This window comes from Podarcis erhardii (assembly GCF_964252035.2).
Source record: "Podarcis erhardii genome assembly, chromosome: 15".
NCBI classification, from domain to species: Eukaryota; Metazoa; Chordata; class Lepidosauria; order Squamata; family Lacertidae; genus Podarcis; species Podarcis erhardii.
In genome coordinates this window covers 28,003,054-28,023,184 of record NC_138505.1, presented here as the reverse complement: position 1 = coordinate 28,023,184, position 20,131 = coordinate 28,003,054, and the positions used below count along the sequence as shown (strand labels likewise).

At 49.5% G+C, this 20,131-nt stretch overlaps 2 protein-coding genes across 2 annotated transcripts; one reads left to right on the top strand and one right to left on the bottom strand.

The window, feature by feature from the left end:
- Positions 1–2,966: 2,966 nt before the first annotated feature.
- SMARCB1 (SWI/SNF related BAF chromatin remodeling complex subunit B1) lies at positions 2,967–9,160 on the top strand. Its single transcript, XM_081842820.1, has 10 exons — positions 2,967–3,172; positions 3,315–3,426; positions 4,298–4,327; positions 5,222–5,351; positions 5,884–6,021; positions 6,583–6,710; positions 7,478–7,644; positions 7,913–8,103; positions 8,346–8,477; positions 8,847–9,160. Exons 1-10 carry the CDS (start codon positions 3,080–3,082, stop codon positions 8,884–8,886), a joined length of 1,161 nt encoding a protein of 386 aa, XP_081698946.1. The 5' UTR covers positions 2,967–3,079; the 3' UTR covers positions 8,887–9,160.
- Positions 9,161–11,019: 1,859 nt separating this feature from the next.
- LOC309330919 (derlin-3-like) lies at positions 11,020–17,242 on the bottom strand. Its single transcript, XM_081842870.1, has 7 exons — positions 16,905–17,242; positions 16,411–16,476; positions 16,093–16,166; positions 14,857–14,950; positions 13,886–14,081; positions 12,343–12,433; positions 11,020–11,843 (listed from the first exon to the last, which is right to left on the bottom strand). Exons 1-7 carry the CDS (start codon positions 16,995–16,997, stop codon positions 11,738–11,740), a joined length of 720 nt encoding a protein of 239 aa, XP_081698996.1. The 5' UTR covers positions 16,998–17,242; the 3' UTR covers positions 11,020–11,737.
- Positions 17,243–20,131: the final 2,889 nt, after the last annotated feature.

Sequence of the window (20,131 nt, the reverse complement as noted above, 5' to 3'; positions counted from 1 at the left end):
ATCCACTGTTTCATTCAGATTTTTTTTTCTTGTTTTCCTCCTCTAAAAACTATGTGCGTGTTATGGTTAGGTGCGTGTTATCGAGCGAAAAATGCGGTATCTTATACAAACTATAAACCAATAAATCAATAGTAGAATAATAATAATAACAGTTTACAGTTATACCCAAATTAAAATAGCCTCCAACCCCAACTAAACATTTAACCAACCGCAACTCAAAGAAACAAAACAGGGGAACCAAAATTTAAACCATTTAAAACATTTTAACACATTTTTAGCCAGTTGCCCCAACCCATATGTTGTTCCAGTAATGTCCCTTCGGCCTCCCAGGAGCCTCTTTTAGCTGTTCAAGTAAGCTCATCAAGTGGTCCATGGACACTATTATACCATCAGTTTAGCATCTGCAAATGAAAAAGAAGGAAGGCCAAGAAGGAAAACGGCAAAAAACAGTTTATTCTTGCTTTCCCGTTTGATTGAACGTCTGTGCTGCTGAGTCCCTGTCCACACGGCACAGAAATAATCAGTTTCATCTTCCTGCAAGGCCCCAGTGATGGCCAAATACATTGTATCCCCTGATCTAGACCCTGAGAAACGGGCTGGGACACCGGATGCTCTTTCGCTGGTGTGGTAAAGCAACAGCCACAGCACTTTACCCAATTTGTGCTGGATCCAGAGTGGGTAGTTGTTATCAGTGATGGTTCCGCTATCAAATGTGCAAGACATACTGATGGTCCCACCTAGAGGAACAGCCTCTGAGGGTTTCAGGGATTGTAGTTGCTGAATGCCGAGACCTGAAAAGGAACGAGGTAAGAAGCAGCTTATCGAACTATATCTCAGTGTAGCAAAGTCTGCACATCTGGGAACCGATAAGAAACACCTGGGTCTGTCTCAAACTAGTTTCCCTTACCAATGGAGACCAGGACTGTGGCAAGGAACATGCACCACTCCATCATGGGGAGATGCAGAGGATCTTCCCAAAAGAGACCTCTCTTTGGCATCCTCCCAGAACCTCTTAAGCCCTCAGAAGTGAGGAGAACAGCCACTGTATGCAAATATAAAAAGGTAAAGGGACCCCTGACCATTAGGTCCAGTCGTGACCAACTCTGGGGTTGCGGCGCTCATCTTGCTTTATTGGCCGAGGGAGCCGGCATACAGCTTCTGGGTCATGTGGCCAGCATGACTAAGCCGCTTCTGGCAAACCAGAGCAGCACACGGAAACGCCGTATACCTTCCCACTGGAGTGGTACCTATTTATCTACTTGCACTTTTGACGTGCTTTCGAACTGCTAGGTTGGCAGGAGCAGGGACCAAGCAACGGGAGCTCACCCTGTCACGGGGATTCGAACCGCCGGCCTTCTGATCGGCAAGTCCTAGGCTCTGTGGTTTAACCCACAGCGCCACCCGTGTCCCTATACAAATATTTCAGCCTCTTAAGAACTGTCTCAGGGTGCAGGAGGAGGGCAGTAGCTTTGCTAAAAAGAAAGCAGCTACACCCTCAAAGTGACTCAAACACCAACTCTTTCCTAGATCCTCACTGCATTCCCCCTCACTGATGAAGAGGTACAACATTGTGGTTGTAGTTCTCTCTCTTACACACACACACAGAGAGAGAGCTCAGACACAAACAATATCTCCATCTGGTGGCAAGATGTATGGATTGTGCAGTTGGATAACTGCAAATCGATATGGGTTTAGGTTTTATTTTGTTTTTAGCTATCTTCAGCTTGAATAACTTGCATGTTCTTTCAGATATGCATGGCCTCTCTTGGGAGGAAATGAAAGGTGCAACAGAAATAACTGGTCTTGGTTTTCAGGAGGGGTTGAAGACAACAGTTAAGAACAAAGGCTAGGTATTTGTTGTTGTTAATGTGAGAATCTCATCCCATCCAGCCTTTGTCCCTGCCCACTTTGAAAGGGGCATCTCATTAGCTCACTGCCTCTTGTGTCTCCATTTCAGAGAGTGTGAATCAGGTACTCGAAATGCGAAATGACTTGGATTTCTCCCACCCTCCTAAACTGTTAGGATTGGCTAGTTTAAGGAGCAATACCAGGGTAGGATCCACCAGCAGCAGTTTCAGATGCAGCAGATCTCCAGGCTTGGCGGCTGATTCCCACGCTCAGCCAGTTGAACTCCCCAACTGAAGATCATAGCTGTCAACCTTCCCCTTTTTTGCAGGAAATTCCCTTATTGCAGCGCCATTTCCCGCTGCTTCCAGCTGCTATCCCAGATTGTTAGATATCCCATAGACTGTCCCCGGGACAGGTGAGGCTGCTGATCCCTTATTTTCGAGGCTGCTGATCCCTTATTTTCAAATCTGAAAGTTGATAGCCATGATGAAGATAGTGCAACTGCTCTCCCCAGGGAAGTTTGCCTGGTGCCTTCACTATACACCTTTAGGCGCCAGGCAAAAACGTTCCTTTTCAGCCAGGCCTTTGCCTGACTTGATCTACATCCTATACCATTTTTTAAAATGCTGGCTCTTTTGGAGGGTATTATTGGGTTGCTGGTTTCGTTTTGATTTTATGTATTTGATATTTTTTGTGAACCGCCCTGAGACCTTCGGGTATAGGGCGGTATAGAAATTCAATAAATAAAATAAATACATAAATAACTCGCTCATCCCAGCTCAGACAGTCCGGGCTGCTGGGAGCACCTCCCGAGAGGTAGAGGCGCCCTCTAGAGGGCTTTTTGCGCGGCGCAGCCAAAGGCCTGCTGACAGGCTCCGCCCCTAGAGCTCAGCCAATCCCGCCCTCCAGGGGAGGGGAGGGGCGGGGTTTCCTTTTCATAACCTTCCCCCCCCCCCTCCCGCCGGCGTGGGAGGAGGAAAGAAAGAAAGGAAAACCCGCCCTTCCCCACGCGCAGGCGCAGTGAGGAGGTGGAAGCGCAGCAGGGAGGAGGGAGGGGCATGGGGCGTGGCCTCCACCGCCCTCCCACTCCCGGCAAGGAGCCTGGCTGCCGTGGCCGCGCGTGCGCACTGGCTTTCCCAGTTAGGCCGCGGCCGCCTCCCGTCGCTTTTTCCCGGCCCGGCCTGCTTCATCCCTCCCGGCCTTGCCTCACGCCGCCGCCGCCGCCGCCGAGATGATGATGATGGCGCTGAGCAAGACCTTCGGGCAGAAGCCCGTCAAGTTCCAGCTGGAGGAGGACGGCGAGTTCTTCATGATAGGCTCTGAGGTGAGGCGGGAGCGGGGCGCCGAGGGAGGCGGAGGGGCTGGAGCGTCGCCTCCCGCGCTCGTTGGGGGAGGCGGGGGGGGGTCCCAGTCGAGCGGGCGGCGGCGCCTGACGTGGCGGGTCCTGTGGCTGCGTCCCCTTGCAGGTGGGCAACTACCTGCGGATGTTCCGGGGCTCCCTGTACAAGCGCTACCCGTCGCTCTGGAGGCGCCTGGCCACGGTGGAGGAGCGCAAGAAGATCGTCGCCTCTTCCCACGGTGGGTGAGCAGGGCGGGCGGGCAGGCCCCCAACCCCACCACACACACAGGGCCGGATTTACCTATAAGCTAAGCAAGCTGTAGTTTCGGGCCCCACTCTCTTGGGGGGGCGGGGCCCCCCAAATTAGGAGTCTTTGTAAATTATGTTTCTAAAGGAACTTTGGTTATTGCCAAATGCCCATGTGTTTGCATTATTAAGTTTATGAATAAATCATTTTAAGTTAGAGCTTCATCATTGTTTCACTATTAATATGCTTCTTTAATTGTACTTCAGTTCAACAATTACTTTGATGAAATACATATTTTGCTGTGTGCATATGGCTTTAGATACCTATTAGGTCCACAAATTACCATCTAGCCTATATTCAACACAAAAAACAGTAACAATTTGTTGTTGACAAAGGACACCTGGACATATAAAAGGCTTCATAATTATTTCACTATTAATTTACTTCTTTAATTGTATTTCAGTTCAACAATTGCTTTGATAAAATACATATTTTGTTATGTGCAAATGGCTTAGATACCTATTTGGTCCATAAATTAGCATATAGCAGATATTCAACACATATAAAGGGCCTCATCAAACCTAAATCCGGCCCTGCCCACACACCACCCCGCTGGTAGGAGGAAGGGAGGACCGCTGCCTGGCCAGCCCCTTTCCAGACCCCCCCCCCCCCATTGGCTATGCAGCCTCAAGCAGCGGGAGGGTTTTTTGGGGGGAGGGGCTTGCAGCCCTTCCAAGGAGGGGGAGGAGGTTGTGCTGTTGTCATCGTCTCCCATCCCTAACTCCCCACCCCACCAGCCAGCATTGCAAGGTCCCCGGCATCAGCATCTGCCCCTTTGACATTTTCTTCTCTCTTCCCCACAGAAAACCAACGGAGTCACAGTCCCAGAAGATGTAAGTCAAAACTAGGGGGTCTCTTCTTCTTACTGAGGCTCTGCTTTGCTTGCACCGAGTCTTCCTGCAGTGTCCAAAGGGCTACCTGATATATGCTGAATTTGCTTTGCCGCCTCCTTGATTTTAAGATTTTCTGGTCTTATCTGTGGAGCCCAGAGTAGGGGTCGGGGAGCCTCACGTTGCTTTTTGACAAGCAAGGATGTCTTCCCTGAAGAACAGCATCTCCCTCTTCCTGCAGGGCCTTGGATTCCAGCACTGTGCCAAACGCTTGTTAGCATTTCTGGTAGCTCTTAGATATGCAGCGTTTTTCTTCTCGTGGGTGTAGAGGTGGGAACGAACGATCTTGCCATGGGTTTAGCAATCTAGTACGCAAGCCGAGTGATGCACCTGCCGCTCTACTAGTGCTAAATCCTCGCTCAGCTCAGAATAGGAAAGGGATAGATCCTGCCCACCTTTACATCCCCTCAGTATAGACTTTGGGCTGGGTTTGGTTTCTTTGAATCAGCCCTGTGAATTCTATAGGATATCCTTCTGAGAGTGTGTCTGGAGTTTGTCTCAGGGACTGGACAGCATAGGTCTCTTAAAAGATTTTTGAAGGGCAGGGATGTGCTATATTCTGCCTAACCTGAAAGTGACTTGTGTTCTTCAAGTGTTTGCAAAGGGAGAGTTTTTGGCTCCGTTTTGTGAAAGCATCTTGTCAGAAACTCAGGAAAAAGGGGGCCAGGGAAGCTCACTTTATTCTATGGGCAGTCTGGCTCCAGCCCATGCGAACTATTGAAGGGACCATGAAATGGGTGACTGCATCTCTTAGCGATAGGGTGGGAATCTCCTCCCCTGGCAGATGATACCCCTCATGATCCACACCACTTTCTCTTCCTCCCTCTCCTCTTTTAGATCACGGTTATACCACACTGGCCACAAGTGTGACTCTCTTGAAAGCCTCTGAAGTAGAAGAGATCCTGGATGGAAATGATGAGAAATACAAGGCAGTCTCCATCAGCACTGAGCCTCCCACCTACCTTAGGTAGTTACATATTTATATATTGCCTACCCCCCGAAGGAGGGGTTATGTGCATGGTGCTGCTACTCCCACATTTCATCCTCACAACAACCCTGTAGGTTAGGCTAAGAGTTGGTGACTAGCCAAGATCACATAGTGAGCTTCATGGGCAGGTAGTGATTTGAACCAGGGTCCCCCCAGTCCTAGTCTGATGCTCTAAGCACTGTACCACAGTGGCTCTCCTTTCTGGGAAAGGAAAAGCCAAACAAGGCAGAAAGAAAAAAACTGTGTGAAGACAGATCCTCAGGATACTTACAGCATAATGAAAAGTTCTAAAAGTTACTCACTTTAACCAACAGCTCTTGATTTTCCTGTCAGTGGGATCTTGGGTTGTGTTAGTAACACGTCTAGTCTTTGTTATTTGAGTCACTATATTTGCAGCATGTTGCAGATGAAGGGTCATGCCATTGAGGTTTGTGTGCGTTCACTCTCACACACATACAAATGCTTAAGTTCTGAAGACTGTTCCCCATTCACCAATGGTCTCCTCTCCTAGAGAACAGAAGGCAAAAAGGAACAGTCAGTGGGTTCCGACCCTTCCCAACAGCTCCCACCACCTTGACGCTGTGCCATGCTCAACCACCATTAACAGAAATCGGATGGGCAGAGACAAGAAGAGAACCTTCCCCCTCTGGTAAGTTTGCTGCTGGCTCTTAGGAAGAAGTGAGGGAACATTGACACACAAGGTAATGCTGCTGAGCGTGTGGACAGAGGAAGCCGATGTGCAGGTCTGAGGGCTGGGGCTGTCATAGAGTGGACCCGCTGAAATGAATGAACATGACAAACTTCAGTCCGTTCACTTCAGTGTGTCTACTCCCAAGTGAAACTTGGTTGGATACAACCCTGAGTTTCCCAGCATTGGTCCTTCTCATCAGAATGGGGCTAATCATCAACTTCTAAGAGGGAAGCAGGATGCTGCAATTCTTCATATACTCCCGTCCTTTAGTTGAACACTGGGGCAAGGCTTGATTTTGGGAGTTCAGGTTTGTCTAGAAAGCCCTGCTCTCCTCTCGGGAAGAGCCCTCCCTATCCCCGATGTGGCATGCACTCTGTGCATGTTCTTTTGTTTCCTGGCTCTTCCAGTGAAAACAAGCTCTGGGCCTTGGAACTCGTGCTTCTTTTCCCCGCACCCACATGGAGGCACTGTTCCTGCCTCCCCAAATGTCTCTGTCCTGCCCCCCTTTTTGTATTTTAGCTTTGATGACCACGACCCAGCTGTGATCCACGAGAACGCCTCCCAGCAAGAGGTGCTGGTTCCCATCCGCCTCGACATGGAAATTGACGGGCAGAAACTGAGAGATGCTTTTACATGGAACATGAATGGTGTGTAGGGGAGAAGAAGTGGACAATCCAATGTTATATAAAATGTGACCTTTCCTAATGCCTTATAATTCAGCTGCTGCACTTCTGAAAAATAGCAGAAACAAAATCCAGTGGTTGTAGAAGTTGCTGACGAGGCAGCAGTTCGAGAAGGAGTTTAATTTGGGGACTAGTTTTAGGGGTTGGGCAAATGCTGTGGGCCGCATCCTGGTCAAATGTGCACTGCCAAGAACCCCCTGGACCTCCTTGACACCATTACAGGCTGCTTGTTCACCCGTCCCTGGTCTGACACAGCAGAGATGAGCAAGGAAGCAGCTGCAAGAAAGATGTTGTAACAGGCATCTGGTGGCTACTCTCTGGATGCTGGACTATGTGGGCCCCTTTGGTCTGATCCAGCAGCTCAGACAGTAGAGCATGAGACTCTTTTAATCTCAGGGTTGATTCATGCACTGCAAGAGGTTGGACTAGATGACCCTCATGGTTCCTCCCAACTCCACAATACTATGATTCTTTGCTCTTGTGCAGAGGAAAAGGGGAGTAGCTGCCACTGCCTAATTATTCATAGATTTGTCTGTTAAGCGAGTAGATGGAAGCAATGCTGAGCCTAGAAGAGGCAGAGAGCAGGGGGCAGAGGCAGATTCACTGAGGGTATTTTAACAAGCTCCCTTTTGTAGGCTGCTTAAGATCCATCATTTTAGGGTGCAGTAAGTAAGCTGCTAGATATTAGACAAGCAGCATGGCAATAATCTGGATTTCTTTGCTCCCATCAGAGAAACTAATGACCCCAGAAATGTTTTCGGAGATTCTCTGCGATGATCTGGATTTGAATCCCCTGACCTTTGTCCCGGCAATCGCGTCAGCAATACGGCAGCAGATTGAATCCTACCCTACAGACAGTATTCTGGAGGACCAGTCAGATCAACGCGTCATTATTAAGGCAAGGAGACTTAGACACAGTTGGTTCTGAAAGTGACTCTTGCTTGAGGCACACTGCAATGGATTTCCCAGTGATGTGCTGAGTTCAAGTTGTACCCAAAGTAAAGGAGGACCTGCCAGTGGGGCTATATGCAAAATCCTTAGCACTGAAAAGGGAGGAAGCCATTTCCATTTTCCTCATTAGTCCACACCAAGGCAGGGTGGGGGCAAAGGGGTTGGCTTAAGGGCATTTGAAATATAGGATACTCAGTTGTGGCATTTGCATCTAGCTCAACATCCATGTGGGGAACATCTCCCTGGTAGACCAATTTGAGTGGGACATGTCTGAAAAGGAGAACTCCCCGGAAAAGTTTGCCCTGAAGCTGTGCTCAGAGCTCGGGCTGGGCGGCGAGTTTGTCACCACCATCGCTTACAGTATCCGGGGGCAGCTGAGCTGGCATCAGAAGACGTACGCGTTCAGGTAAGGGGTGCAACTGGTGCTTCTGTAGGATTGCAAAATTGGGAGGTAGCAAATCCTATATTGTTTGGATATCCTGACCACAGGGCTCCAGCTAGTGTGTAACAGAGGCTGATTTGCTTGGCTTCGGGCGTGCTGCTGGTTCTTCGTGTGATGCCCCATGATGAATCTGGCTTCAAATTAAAGCACATGCCCAAGTTCTCCAGGCTTTGGGGCTGAGCTGTGTTTCTTTCCCCCTCTTCCAGTGAGAACCCCCTGCCAACGGTGGAGATCGCCATTCGTAACACTGGGGATGCTGACCAGTGGTGCCCTCTACTTGAAACCCTGACAGATGCAGAGATGGAGAAGAAAATTCGAGACCAAGACAGAAACACAAGGTGCGCCTTCCCCTGTGGATTGTGTACTGCCCTTTTTGTCAAAGACATGAGCTGAGAAGGGGAAGGTCTTGTGACTTTGCAAGCATCTCTCGTTTACTATGCAAGCTGAACTCCAGACTTCAGCAAGAAGCACAGGGGTCCCATTAGGTTACTTGGCCATTACAACTTCCCACTGCAGCAAATGCCACTGGTTGATCGAAGTGGAACTTCTTGGAAACGTTTCCTTATAGATATCATGGGGCGGCGTTGAAGTTGGGGGGGGGGGTTCACACCCACCTGCGGTAGCTCCAGTCTAAGCTAAAACAATCCCCCACGTCTGCTGCTGCTGTTGCCATCGCTGTTCATAACAATTTGTTTTCTTCCTTGCAGGCGGATGAGACGTTTGGCTAACACAGCTCCAGCTTGGTAACCCTCCTGAAGTGGACAAGAGGATTCAGCCTCCAGGCTGTGTCCATGAGGAGCCGAGTAAAGGGCAAGCATTTGTTATGCTTTCTATGCCCACCTGGGGACTGGCGGTACTTGCATTGGCTGGCCCAGCAGACCAGAGGGATGGTGACCTCTCCACCTCGTGGGTACCTGTCAAACAAGGGGTCCAATAAAGACCTGTGGCAGCTGTCTGAGCCCTTCTCTCCCCCCTCCCCCAAAAACCTTAGGACAAGTTTTTAAATAAATGAATAATAATTTTTGTTTCTCAGGCCTTCTCTGATGTGCATTCCCCGTTTTCTTTCTTGCCTTTGCCTTCCAAGTCTACACCACGGATGGGGCAGCCTTGGCTTTCCAGATGTTGCTGAACTACAGCTTGCATCAGTCCTAACAGGCACAGTAAATGGGCCAAGCATGATGGGAGTTGTAGTTCAACCACATCTGGAGCCCCAAAGGTTCTCCCCTCCTAGTCCAGACTAGCACCAATGATCTTCTGTTTTGTATTACTATTATTTCACCCAGCAGCAGCTTTTTTCTTTTTCTGCAACCCATCCTTCTGTACAAAGATGAGGGGTGCTGTTAGAGAGGGATGAAGTTTCTCAAAAAGGTACAGCGGTAGCTGGCAGCTTGTGGACATATTTCACAAAGGGTCAGTTAACAAATCTGCTCAGCTTTGTTTTAGTGCTTGGTGTTAAAGCAGCAAGGCTAGAGTTGTTTTTAAGTCGTAAAATGTGTCTGTACAGGAGTCAATCTGCTCTACCTGCTCTTAGCAGAATGAGCCCAGTGCGGTTTCTGAATATTTCTTAAAAGCAACAACAGTCTGTGTTGGGACTGTTGCCTGTTATGTGTTAACAAAGCACTTGAATCTGGCATGGGGTGGAGGCTGCCTTCTCCCTCCCCAATCCCATTGCACACACACACTGCAGCAGAATACTGCCAGGGCAGGTCATGCTTATTGCCAGAACATTGAACTGGCATTGTGGGTCTCCAGTGCATGCAGCTGTATGCAAGCCCGGCCAAGCAGCACCAACAGAAGCTGCAGCTGGAGAATCCACTGGGTTTAGGCAGGGCTTGAATGAACCACCTAAGCTGTTTGTCACAGGCAGTGCTTGCAGGCTGGTACTTTGTACATTCTCGCCCCATCAGGGGCATCTTCTCTTTCCAACATCTGTCTCTTAAACATTAACAAGAGCCACAGATCACTACAAGAGGGCTAAGCCAGAGTGATGTGCCAGAGTGTAATGGTTGGATATTCAGCAATTTGGATTGTTGGCTTCACAGAGAAACACAGGTATTTCTCTCCCCTCTGTAAGCTGATACTTTTTTGTACTGTTTTGAAGTCGCTGCTGTTTGTGCGCTACCTTTAAAAAAAATATATTTTCTAACGTGGGTTGGATCATGTTACATAATAGAAATGACAGACTGCCTCCTGCTCCCTAGAAAGCAGTTGTTGCATGAACACTTCATCCCTTTCCAGGACCAGCACATCCTGATATTCATACAACACTAAGGCTATTGACATGTTGTCAGTACAGTGGTACCTCGGGTTACATACGCTTCAGGTTAGACTCAACTAACCCAGAAATAGTACTTCGGGTTAAGAACTTTGCTTCAGAATGAAAACACCGCGGCGCGGTGGCAGCAGGAGGCCCCATTAGCTAAAGTTGTGCTTCAGGTTAAGAACAGACCTCCAGAACGAATTAAGTACTTAACCTGAGGTACCACAGTATCCCATTCCAGAATCTGCTTCTGTGAAGCAGCCCAGTGTTGACCCATGGCTTTGGCCTTCACCACTGGCTTGCCATGGTGAGCATCTTTTTCCTTCTCTGATTCCTCCACTTGAACTGCAGCTAGTTGAGGGAAGCCCAACATTGCAGGAAAACAGGACACTACATGCGAGGAAGGCTCCCTTGGAGGCTGCAGAGCCCAGCCAAGGTCCATCTGTTTCAAGGCATGCCCTGGGTTTCTGAGACTATAGAACCAGAACTTCAGGCAGCAGCTTTTGTATTAAACCGAGTTTTATAAAACATGATATCAGGCACTTTAACTGCTGCCTGAGAATAATGTCAAGGCTCAGGACACAGAAAGAAACAAAAGATGTAGTCAAGAGACAAATAGATTTTGGATTCAGGTCTCACTTTAATTAGCCCCTCTCACCCAGAGTTTCTTGAGGCATTGGCTTGTATATTTGCAGCCACAGCTGCAAAACAGGAGAGGCTTGCTCCTGAGATCCAGAGCTGTAACTTTAAAGGACACAGTGGCTATGCACACTATTCTGCTTCCCACATTTATTATTTTTACAGAGGTTGAAATAAATTGGCAAAACAGTGGGGTAGGTGAGGGAATGCTGGAGAGGCAGGTGGTCAGGGCCGCAGACATCTCATGGAATTAGTACTGGCTGCACAAGAACTGCCCAGTGAGGCCTGAGAATGCTGAAACATGCTAGGCCAAATTCTGGGTGAGATCCAGAGTTGAAGCAGGGGGGCAGTTCCACCAACAGCCTATCTTCTTGGGCCCAGCAACAGGAGATTGGATTTTTTGGTTTAAAGTGGAAGTTGACTGAGCGCAAGGTTCAGCATCTGCCCAGTTGCCTTCTGCCTGTAGTTTGTCCAGTGCAAATTCATCATCTTCTAGTCCTTTACAGCATCTGGCACATAAACAGAATTCCCCCCCCCCATCCTATCCACAACACTAGAGGACAGCTTAGCAGCAGAAGGGAATTGGAGTGGCAGGAGAATGCAACCCACCCAGCTGTGGTGCTGCTCAGGGGGCCATTCACACACATGTCCGTGCAGAACAGTCTCAGTCTTAGGCAGAAGGGATTTGCTGTGCCATCACTATTGAGGCTCCTGTGGCAGGTTTTGGTCTGGAGCAGGCATAGGGTGGTCTTCCGGGAGCGGGTTGTAGTTGGGGTCTTCTTCAGGAGGGTCAAATACCAGCTTTCTGCGAAGGAAAACCCCAACCACAAAATGAGATCCATGCTGCAAAGACAAAACACTTTCCTACATTGGAAGAGGGAGCTCAAATGAGCTGCTCCTTCCCTTTTGCTTGTTTTCGTGGGAGGCTGTTACACAAAAACAGGTCCCTATTCTGAGACACAACCACCTAAAAGCACATCAAGATCTCTAAACATGCTCTAAATCTCCTAAGCAGGACCAGAAACATTTAACTTAACAGGATGGACCTATAAGGAAAGGAAGGGTCTGTGGCTGGCAACCTGCATTGTAGGAGCAGTTTGCCTTATAACACGGGGTGCGAGGAGCTTGCTGGGACCTGCTTAGCCTTGCCAAATGTTGTATGGCACCAAGCCTACACGGGAACACACAGCCACATCTGTGTCCATCATAATACTGCCTCTTCATGTGCTTCTATGGTTGAATGAGGGTGGCCATTCTTCAACCTGCTTTGTAGGACTGCCTGATAAAGTTGGTGATTTACTTACAGGAATCCTGGTGTTAGTAACAACTTTTTCCCTCCGGGTTGGTTGGGAAAAACATCCTCAAGGAAGTAATAGACGTGACCCACAGCAATTCCTACAGGAGGAACAAAGGTCTGAGAAGCTACTATCTAGTATACTAGCCAGTATAGCTAGAGGCAATGGCATCGTTTCCATAGCCCACCACCCAAATATATTTCCCTCGGTGCACTGCTGGTTTGTGACAATTTGCCCCTAGAATCTTCTGCAGCGTAGTAGCAGTTCAAAGAGAAGATGAGGCATGAGCCCTGTAAATTGAGACACTTCTTAAACCCTGCAGGTACGGACACTGATTTCAATAAGGTAAAAACACCTGCATTTGACAACTGTTTGGGATAGGATGACGCTCTTAGGGTCATTGGTCCAGCAGCGCAGCCTCTGGCCAATAGGAAACAGAATCTCTGCCTCTCTGCTTCCACCTTCTCAGGATGACAGCATCTGTTGGGTCACTAGTGTGTGCTGTCAGAGCTGGGGCAGAAACCTGCTTTCAAAAGCAGGAGCACCAGGGGACTTGACTATGTGCTATCACTGCACAAACCCATCCTCCTTTTTCTCCCTACCCCCTCACAAGCCAGCCACCTCCATCCAGTCTTGGGACTCTTCTCCACAGCAGCACATCTCCTAGACCAGGCATGGCCAAACTTGGCCATCCAGCCGTTTGGGGACTGCAACTCCCATCATCCCTAGCTAACAGGACCAGTTGTCAGGGATGATGGGAATTGTAGTCCCAAAACAGCTGGAGGGCCAAGTTTGGCCATGCCTGTCCTAGACTGTCCCCAGGAACTGCACTGCCTTGTCTGGATATCCCCTTTTTCTAACTGCTTCCCAAACCAGGCCCTGATCCTGTGGATACAGCCATAGCTAGCTGCAAGCCTTGGAGAAGCCGCCTCCAGGCACTGACTGAGTGTTTTGCCTCATCAACACCCACACATAACACTCCTAAAAGATAACATCTTGGAAAGCTACACCAGCATTATCAGCATGTTACCTTTCACAGCATCTGAATAGTCCTCAAGGCGGCAAAGCAACTATCTGCAAGGGAGCTGCAGAGGCAGCACAGCCCTCACCTGGCAAAGCCTTTGTGAGCAGTGGCATAGCATGGTTTGCCAGTGCTCGGGGCAAGGAAAGTATTGCACCCCAAACTGGTGTCCCCATGCAGCCTCTGCTGCTGCAGCAGCTGCCTGACAGAGCTGTGGAGCAGCGGTGGGACGTACATGTGCACCTCCCTGCTGCTGCGACCTGCCCGCCTCCCCCACCAGTGGAGGGACGCCCCCTGGCCAAGGGATGCAAAGGCCCATCCTCTCCCGCCTCCTGCCTGGCGTGCTGCTCAGGTGGGGAGGACAGGAAGCTCCTCCAGTCAGGGTGGCAGCTGCAGCAGTGCACCCCTAAAAAACATTGTGCATGGGCAATTACCCCGGTAGCCCCAGCCCCATGCTACGCCACTGTTTGTGAGAACCAGCTCCTCACATATATACCGAGAAGCTCTGCAAGAAGAAGCGCCCGCTCTCACCTAAGAGGTCAATGATGATGGAATTGCCCAGCAGCAGTGAGAAGCCCATCAGGACCCAGGGCAAGAAAGGCGCCTGGAAGTTCAGCAGCCCAAAGAAGTTCATGCGGATATAGGGATTCCTCCGGCTCCACACGTAAACCAGCATAATGGTGAAGGCCTGGCCCAGGAAGAAGAGGCTGGCAAAGAGTCCAAAAAGCTGAGAGCTACAGAGTCAAGGCGGGGGGTGGGGAGAGATTTAATTGGCTCAACAAAGGCCGAAAAGGTCCCCTAAAGCAGCTTCCTATCATTATTATTATTAATTACCTGCCCTTCAGTTTAAGGTCCAAGGGAGGTCACAACAATTTAAAAATACAATATTAAAACAAATTACCACCCTAACCTCTTGGCAGTGGAACTACCAAAAGCACTCCCTCTGCAGGTCTTAATTCCCGAGAGAGTATTGCAGATCTTGCGATCCTGCAGATACTTTGAGGCAAAGTCGTTTTGAGCTCAACACTAACGAAAGCACCTTGGAATTGGGTACAGAATAAGGCTGGGCAATATATGGATACATCATCCAAAACCAGTTTGAAGTCCAAATGGTGGCAATCTGTTTCAAAAATTTTGACCTGGCAATATATAGTGAATCATGCGTGTGTGCGCTATGCAAAAATCACGATGCAGGAAAAGCCATGAAGCCAGCCGATGCCTCTATATAGCTTCATCCTTATTCCAGACATCATGATATATAGGTATTTCGCGATGTTTAGCTGGTGATATATCAGGATGTTGAAGAATCAGGTATTGCCCAGCCCTAGTCTAGAAGCAAACTGGCAACCAATGCAGCAGTTTTAAAAACAGATTGTGTGAGTTCTAAAAGCCTTTCATGATCCTTCAGAATGGACAGGGTGGCAGCCCCTTTGCCATGGTCCCAGGTGAGAGCAAAACCAATCCGGAAGCAGAACACTTAGCAAATCAACGGGAAAGGATACTGTCATGAGAAACCCTCCAAAGAGGAACATGAAGATGAAGTCTGCAGTCCTTCCGCGGAAAGAGCCTTCTTCCAGCATCCGGCAGTATCTGTACCTTTGAGGAGGCAGCAATGGAGGGAGGTAGTAAAGGAAACTAACGGATGGATGGATTGCTAGGCAGAATGTGGCCCTAGGGCTAATGCAGACACAAGTCATTTCACCACAAAAACAGCCACTTGGGCAAGGGCGGGCAGATCTGAACCAAACCACAGAGCCTTTTACCTTGAGGGCAGAAGGTTGCCCAACACATCTGCAGAAGTTAGAGGCAACACCTTTGGCCCTGCTGCAGCACAGTGTGAACTTGGCTGGGGATTTGGCTTCAAAAGGACTGGAGATTCATTTGAAAACAATAGCAACTTGCATACCCTAACCCTAACCCTGAGCAGCCCTTGGCTAGAGGGTAGCAGGACATACACGGAGCTCCTCCTTTTCGGGGTGCCCCAACTGCACATTTCATAAGTATACATTGGAGTTTCCAATGCTCTGGGGAAAGCACCTTGGTAACAGGCTTTCAGTCCTAAGAAGAGAGATTTTGTATGTTAGGGTTACTAGGCATGGAAGTTTCTGATCTCATCATCATCCATTCATCTCAGCAACGCCCTGCTCCAAAAGTATGAGGGGGGCATGGTCTGAATACCCCTGTTACTGTGGCACGGATCAAATGCTCTCCATCTATTCCAGTTCCTGACTTGGGCCAAGCTTCCTTCTAGCAAGCTGAGATTTGCCTTGTTTCCCATCTGAGCTGTGCAGCTAAGTGGGCTTCCTAAGCCTGGGAAGAAAATTCCCACCAGACATAAGAGTTGTGAATTTTACATCTTGGACGAGATTTGATACTTTGCTCTACAGTTTAATGTGGTGGTTTGTGTGCTGCTATTTAACATGTGCAGCCCTTGTCTCCCTCCCAGTCCATGAACTGGGGTACAGTCCTTGCTCACACGTTCTAGGTGGGCCACATGGTCAGAAACGGCTGTGAGAGCTACTGCTAAGAGACCATATCAATTTTGGCTCTTGTTACTTTTAGGATTCTGCTCTTCAGCTGCGTTTTTTTGTCTTAAGGGCTGTGTCGTTTACCCATGCAGACCTTCAGAGGCAGCAGAGGCAAAGGGCAGGTCATTCTGCTGTCAGGATAAGCCAAGAACACTTTTTGAAAGGGGCAGAGAGAGAGAGCAAAAATAAGTAGTCAGGGTCAAAGGATACAGGAATATCATGTTGAAGAAGAAGCTGAATCCCAGCGGCCCAAAAAACAGGAAGTTGGTGATGAGTCGCCAGATCTGCAAGAAAAGGAGAAAAGAAAATAGTACCAGGTGGCCAAATACAGCCCCAACCCCAGCACCCTCCACCAAATGCACACACGGTCTTCTTGCAAGAAGCTTGCTTCCGCCAACACTTCCTGAGAACTCCCCTGTCCCCAGAAATAGGTCCTTTCTGAAGCGAGCGTGGGACTGTCAAAACAGCCACTGCAAACACATCCTGCCCTGAGGCTAGCAAGCAAACGGGGGCAGGGCCAGGCCTCACCTGGAACTTCCTGATAATGAGATCCGGATTGAAATACAGCTGGAAAGGCGTGATGAACTCCAATTGCTGCAAAATACAAAAAGACAGGCAATGGCGGGCTGAGCCGGGATCCTGGGCGCACAGCAAAGGCAGCGCCTGCCGGGCTCTGATGTTGCCCCCGCTCAGAGGGGCTTTCCAGGCAGCCCTGCCTCGTCCGCCCTTCATCTCAGCTGGTTCCCAGGAGGAGGAGAGGCGTGCGATGCCGTCCTCGTGCAATCCCCACTCGGGGCGGCAGAGCCCAAGGGCTGCTGGCAAGAGAGGGAACGGAAACCGCCACCCCAGGCCCGAGGCAAGGGCGATGGGGCTGCTGCCGCCGCCACCCCAGAGCCACCCTCGGGCCGGAAAGAAAATGCGCTCCATACCAGGCAGGCGGGCATCGCACCGGGCGAGCTGTTGCGGCTCTCCCTGTTGGATTTCCGCCTGCCTCCCTGTCTCTCCCCCTCCCCAGCGATTACCACGGCAGCGGTGGTGATGACGCAGGCGGTGGTGTAGGCGCGCGTCACGGCGGGGATGCCCAGGTACTCCGCGGCGAATCCTTGGTAGGCCATGGCGGGAGAACGAGGAGACCCGGGACAAGAGCGGAAAGGGCTGCGCGCCCTTTAAGGTCGGGGCTCCCGGAGCGGCCAAGCCCCTTAGTCTATCAAGCCGCTGATAGGGCGGGAAGAGGGCGCAGGGGCGTGGCCGAAAGAGAGCGCAGCCACTCAGGAGCACTCACAGGCGCACCAAGGGCTGGAGGGATGCCACTCTCTATGCAGCGGGGCAGGGCAAGTAAGGAGTGACGGGTTTGGAAGCCAATGGCATGCCGCGAGCTGTGTTGTTGTGTCGGGGAAAGAAAAAGCCACGTGGCCGTGGCCGGCGGACGGTCAGCCAATCAGCAAGGAGGCGTCTATTTGCTGGTCCCATCCGTTGCTATGGCTGCCTCTCTGTGGGGCTACGGAGACATAAAGTTCTAGAGGCGTTTCATGGAACAGATAGGAGATTTCCGAGCTAACTGCTAGATGGAGAAACTCGGAATTTCGCTGGAGGAATCGAATGCTCCGCGCGCACACTAGACATGCAAAGCACGTGGCTTAGGTCCCAAAGAATTCTGGACTGGAAGAATCCGCAACCAGAAAGAAGAGGAATTGCAAGAGGACTGGAGGAAATTTAAGGACTGTTTGAATAAATATTGTAATATAAAATATTAGAAATTACTTGTGAGAAACAAATAGGCCTAGGATTAAACTAAGTTATACTTAAATAAATGGGATTTAGAATGTTAAGAAAAGTGAATAAGATGGACTATAATTGTTTTAGTTGGAAAGCCGTTACTTTTAATTACAAGGAAACTCAGAAGGGAGGGATTTGAGGAAGTCAACCAAGATGTTTCAAAGGTTGGATTTGTGAAGAATTAAGTTTGTTGTTATTGTTTATCTGTTTATTGTTCCCTTTTTTCTGTTTTCATGTATCATTTTGCCTTGTGGTTTGTGTTATCATTGTGGAAAATCTAATAAAAATTATTTTTTAAAAAAAGAATTCTGGGAACTATAGTTTGTACAGGGTGCTGGGAATTGTAGTTCTGTGAGGCGTAATCCACAGTTCCCAGGAGCTTTTTTTTGCGAGAAGTGGGGCTCGCTTCTGATGTAAGGCAGTCCTGCCCACTTCTCATCCAACTCCGCCCGCCACTGGGCTATGGCCCCCAGAGGGTTCACAGGGAGGCAATGCGGCCCTCCATCTGCTAAGTCTATCTGCAGGATCCTGCCCTCCTTCAAAGGGAAGGGAGCGGAGAGTGGCTGGTGGGCTTTCAACGTGTGCCATGTCCACAACCTTGGATTATTTGCTGCCAGGGGAGGCCAGAAGGGCAGCCATCGGCCGGGATTCTGGTCTGCTCACCCCTCATCCAGCAGCACCTGGCAGAGGCACAACCTCCCCCAGGGATGGGCTGCCTGGGCGGCCTATGTAAAGCCCAGGTAGGCATCCTAGAGCTGATGTGGGACGAGAGCGCATCCTGCTTGCCAGAGGCACTAAGCAGTATCAGAAGAGGGAGGCGGCTCTGCAGTCCTGGTGGCTTTTCCCCAGCAACCGGGTCTTTAGCGGCCAGGCCAGCCCTCCACCTGCAGATGCTCCCTTAAGACAGCCGCCGCAGTCTGCTCCTTTCTTTCTTTTTTAAAAGTCAATCCTTTATTAGCCATAGTAAACCACACATGATCAAACAAACGCCGTATACAAATACGAGCTCAGTATAGCAAGGTTTGTCCAGAGAAAATCAATTTGCATAAATAATACAATATAACACTACCACATCACCGATCAATTAAGAGCCACTAAATCTCTTTATAATGGCCCAGTCTTTCTGCATGGACAGCACTCAAAAATTCAGCCACTATTAAAGGAATTTGATCATTCCTGTCTGAGAGCAGGTCCTGAACCGTTGGTGGCATAGAATTGAGCCTGTTGAGTTGTAAGGCCTCTAATAATTGTCTTCTGGCATAAATGCCAAAATCTCAAAAAAAGAAAATATACTCCAAAAGTATCAGGTTCCTGTTTAATACATTTGCAGAGACGCTCTGCTTCTGGGAGAGCTAAATATCTTCCTCTTACTATCATCAAGGGAAACATATTAAATCTGGCTAACATAAACAGCCTGCACAATTCAGGATTCTTCAGATTTGCCATGTTTCCCTTTTGAAAATCTCTACACAAAGGGAGATTTAAATAGAGAGGAGAACAAGTGCTGTGCTTTGCAACCTCAAGAGTGGAGAGAACACTTTTTCTGCTCCTTTCTTCCAGCCTGACCCTAGCAGGCCTCAACTCTCGCACCAGGTGGCTCCCAAGAGCAGCCAAAGACTGAAGGCAGGTCCGTACCTTGCATCTCAAGCACCTCCAAAGCGACAACCCCCCCAAAATAATAATAATAATAATACTGGGAACTGTAGTTCGCTGCTCACAGAACTATAGTTCCAACCCAACCACTGAACAAACTTCAGTTCCCTGGATTCTTTAGGGAAAGTCATGTGATGTGCACTGTGGATCTGCCCTGAGACTGGCTGGAAGGGCACACGTGCCCAGGGCTGCGGCGGATTGGGTCCCCAAAAGGAAACGAGACACAGGTTAGGCCAGCGGGACAGTCATAATAACCCCCTAGTCGCCTTTGACTGGACTTAACCGTCTAGGAGTCCTTTAAGGTAAAGGTAAAGGACCCCTGACCATTAGGTCCAGTCGGGACCGACTCTGGGGTTGCGGCGCTCATCTCACTTTATTGGCCGAGGGAGCCGGCGTACAGCTTCCGGGTCATGTGGCCAGCATGAGTAAGCCACTTCTGGCGAACCAGAGCAGCGCACAGAAACACTGTTTACCTTCCTGCTGGAGTGGTACCTATTTATCTACTTGTACTTTAAGGTGCTTTCGAACTGCTAGGTTGGCAGGAGCAGGGACCGAGCAACGGTAACTCACCCTGTCGCGGAGATTCGAACCGCTGACCTTCTGATCGGCAAGTCTTAGGCTCTGTGGTTTAACCTACAGCGCCACCCGCGTCCCATAGGGGGTCCTTTACCTTTACCATAATAACATCAAAACAGCCCTTGTGGATCAGGCGTCCAGCATTTGCTCTCCCGAGTGGCCAACCAGATGCCCCAAAACACAGGAGCCAACTCCTAGGTGCCTTTGGGGTTTCAGCGCCCCCTCCCCATAAAATATTTGAGGG

Bases quoted from the DNA above. Each gene is read 5' to 3' on its own strand.
- SMARCB1 (XM_081842820.1), top strand. From the start codon at position 3,080: ATGATGATGATGGCGCTGAGCAAGACCTTCGGGCAGAAGCCCGTCAAG. The intron at 5,352-5,883 runs GTAGTTACATAT...CTCCTCTCCTAG, and splicing joins GAGCCTCCCACCTACCTTAG to AGAACAGAAGGCAAAAAGGA. The intron at 7,645-7,912 runs GCAAGGAGACTT...ATTTGCATCTAG, and splicing joins ATCAACGCGTCATTATTAAG to CTCAACATCCATGTGGGGAA.
- LOC309330919 (XM_081842870.1), bottom strand. From the start codon at position 16,997: ATGGCCTACCAAGGATTCGCCGCGGAGTACCTGGGCATCCCCGCCGTG. The intron at 16,167-16,410 runs GTGAGGCCTGGC...CTTTTCTTGCAG, and splicing joins TCATTATCAGGAAGTTCCAG to ATCTGGCGACTCATCACCAA. The intron at 14,082-14,856 runs GTATCCTTTCCC...TGTAGCTCTCAG, and splicing joins TTGGAGGGTTTCTCATGACA to CTTTTTGGACTCTTTGCCAG.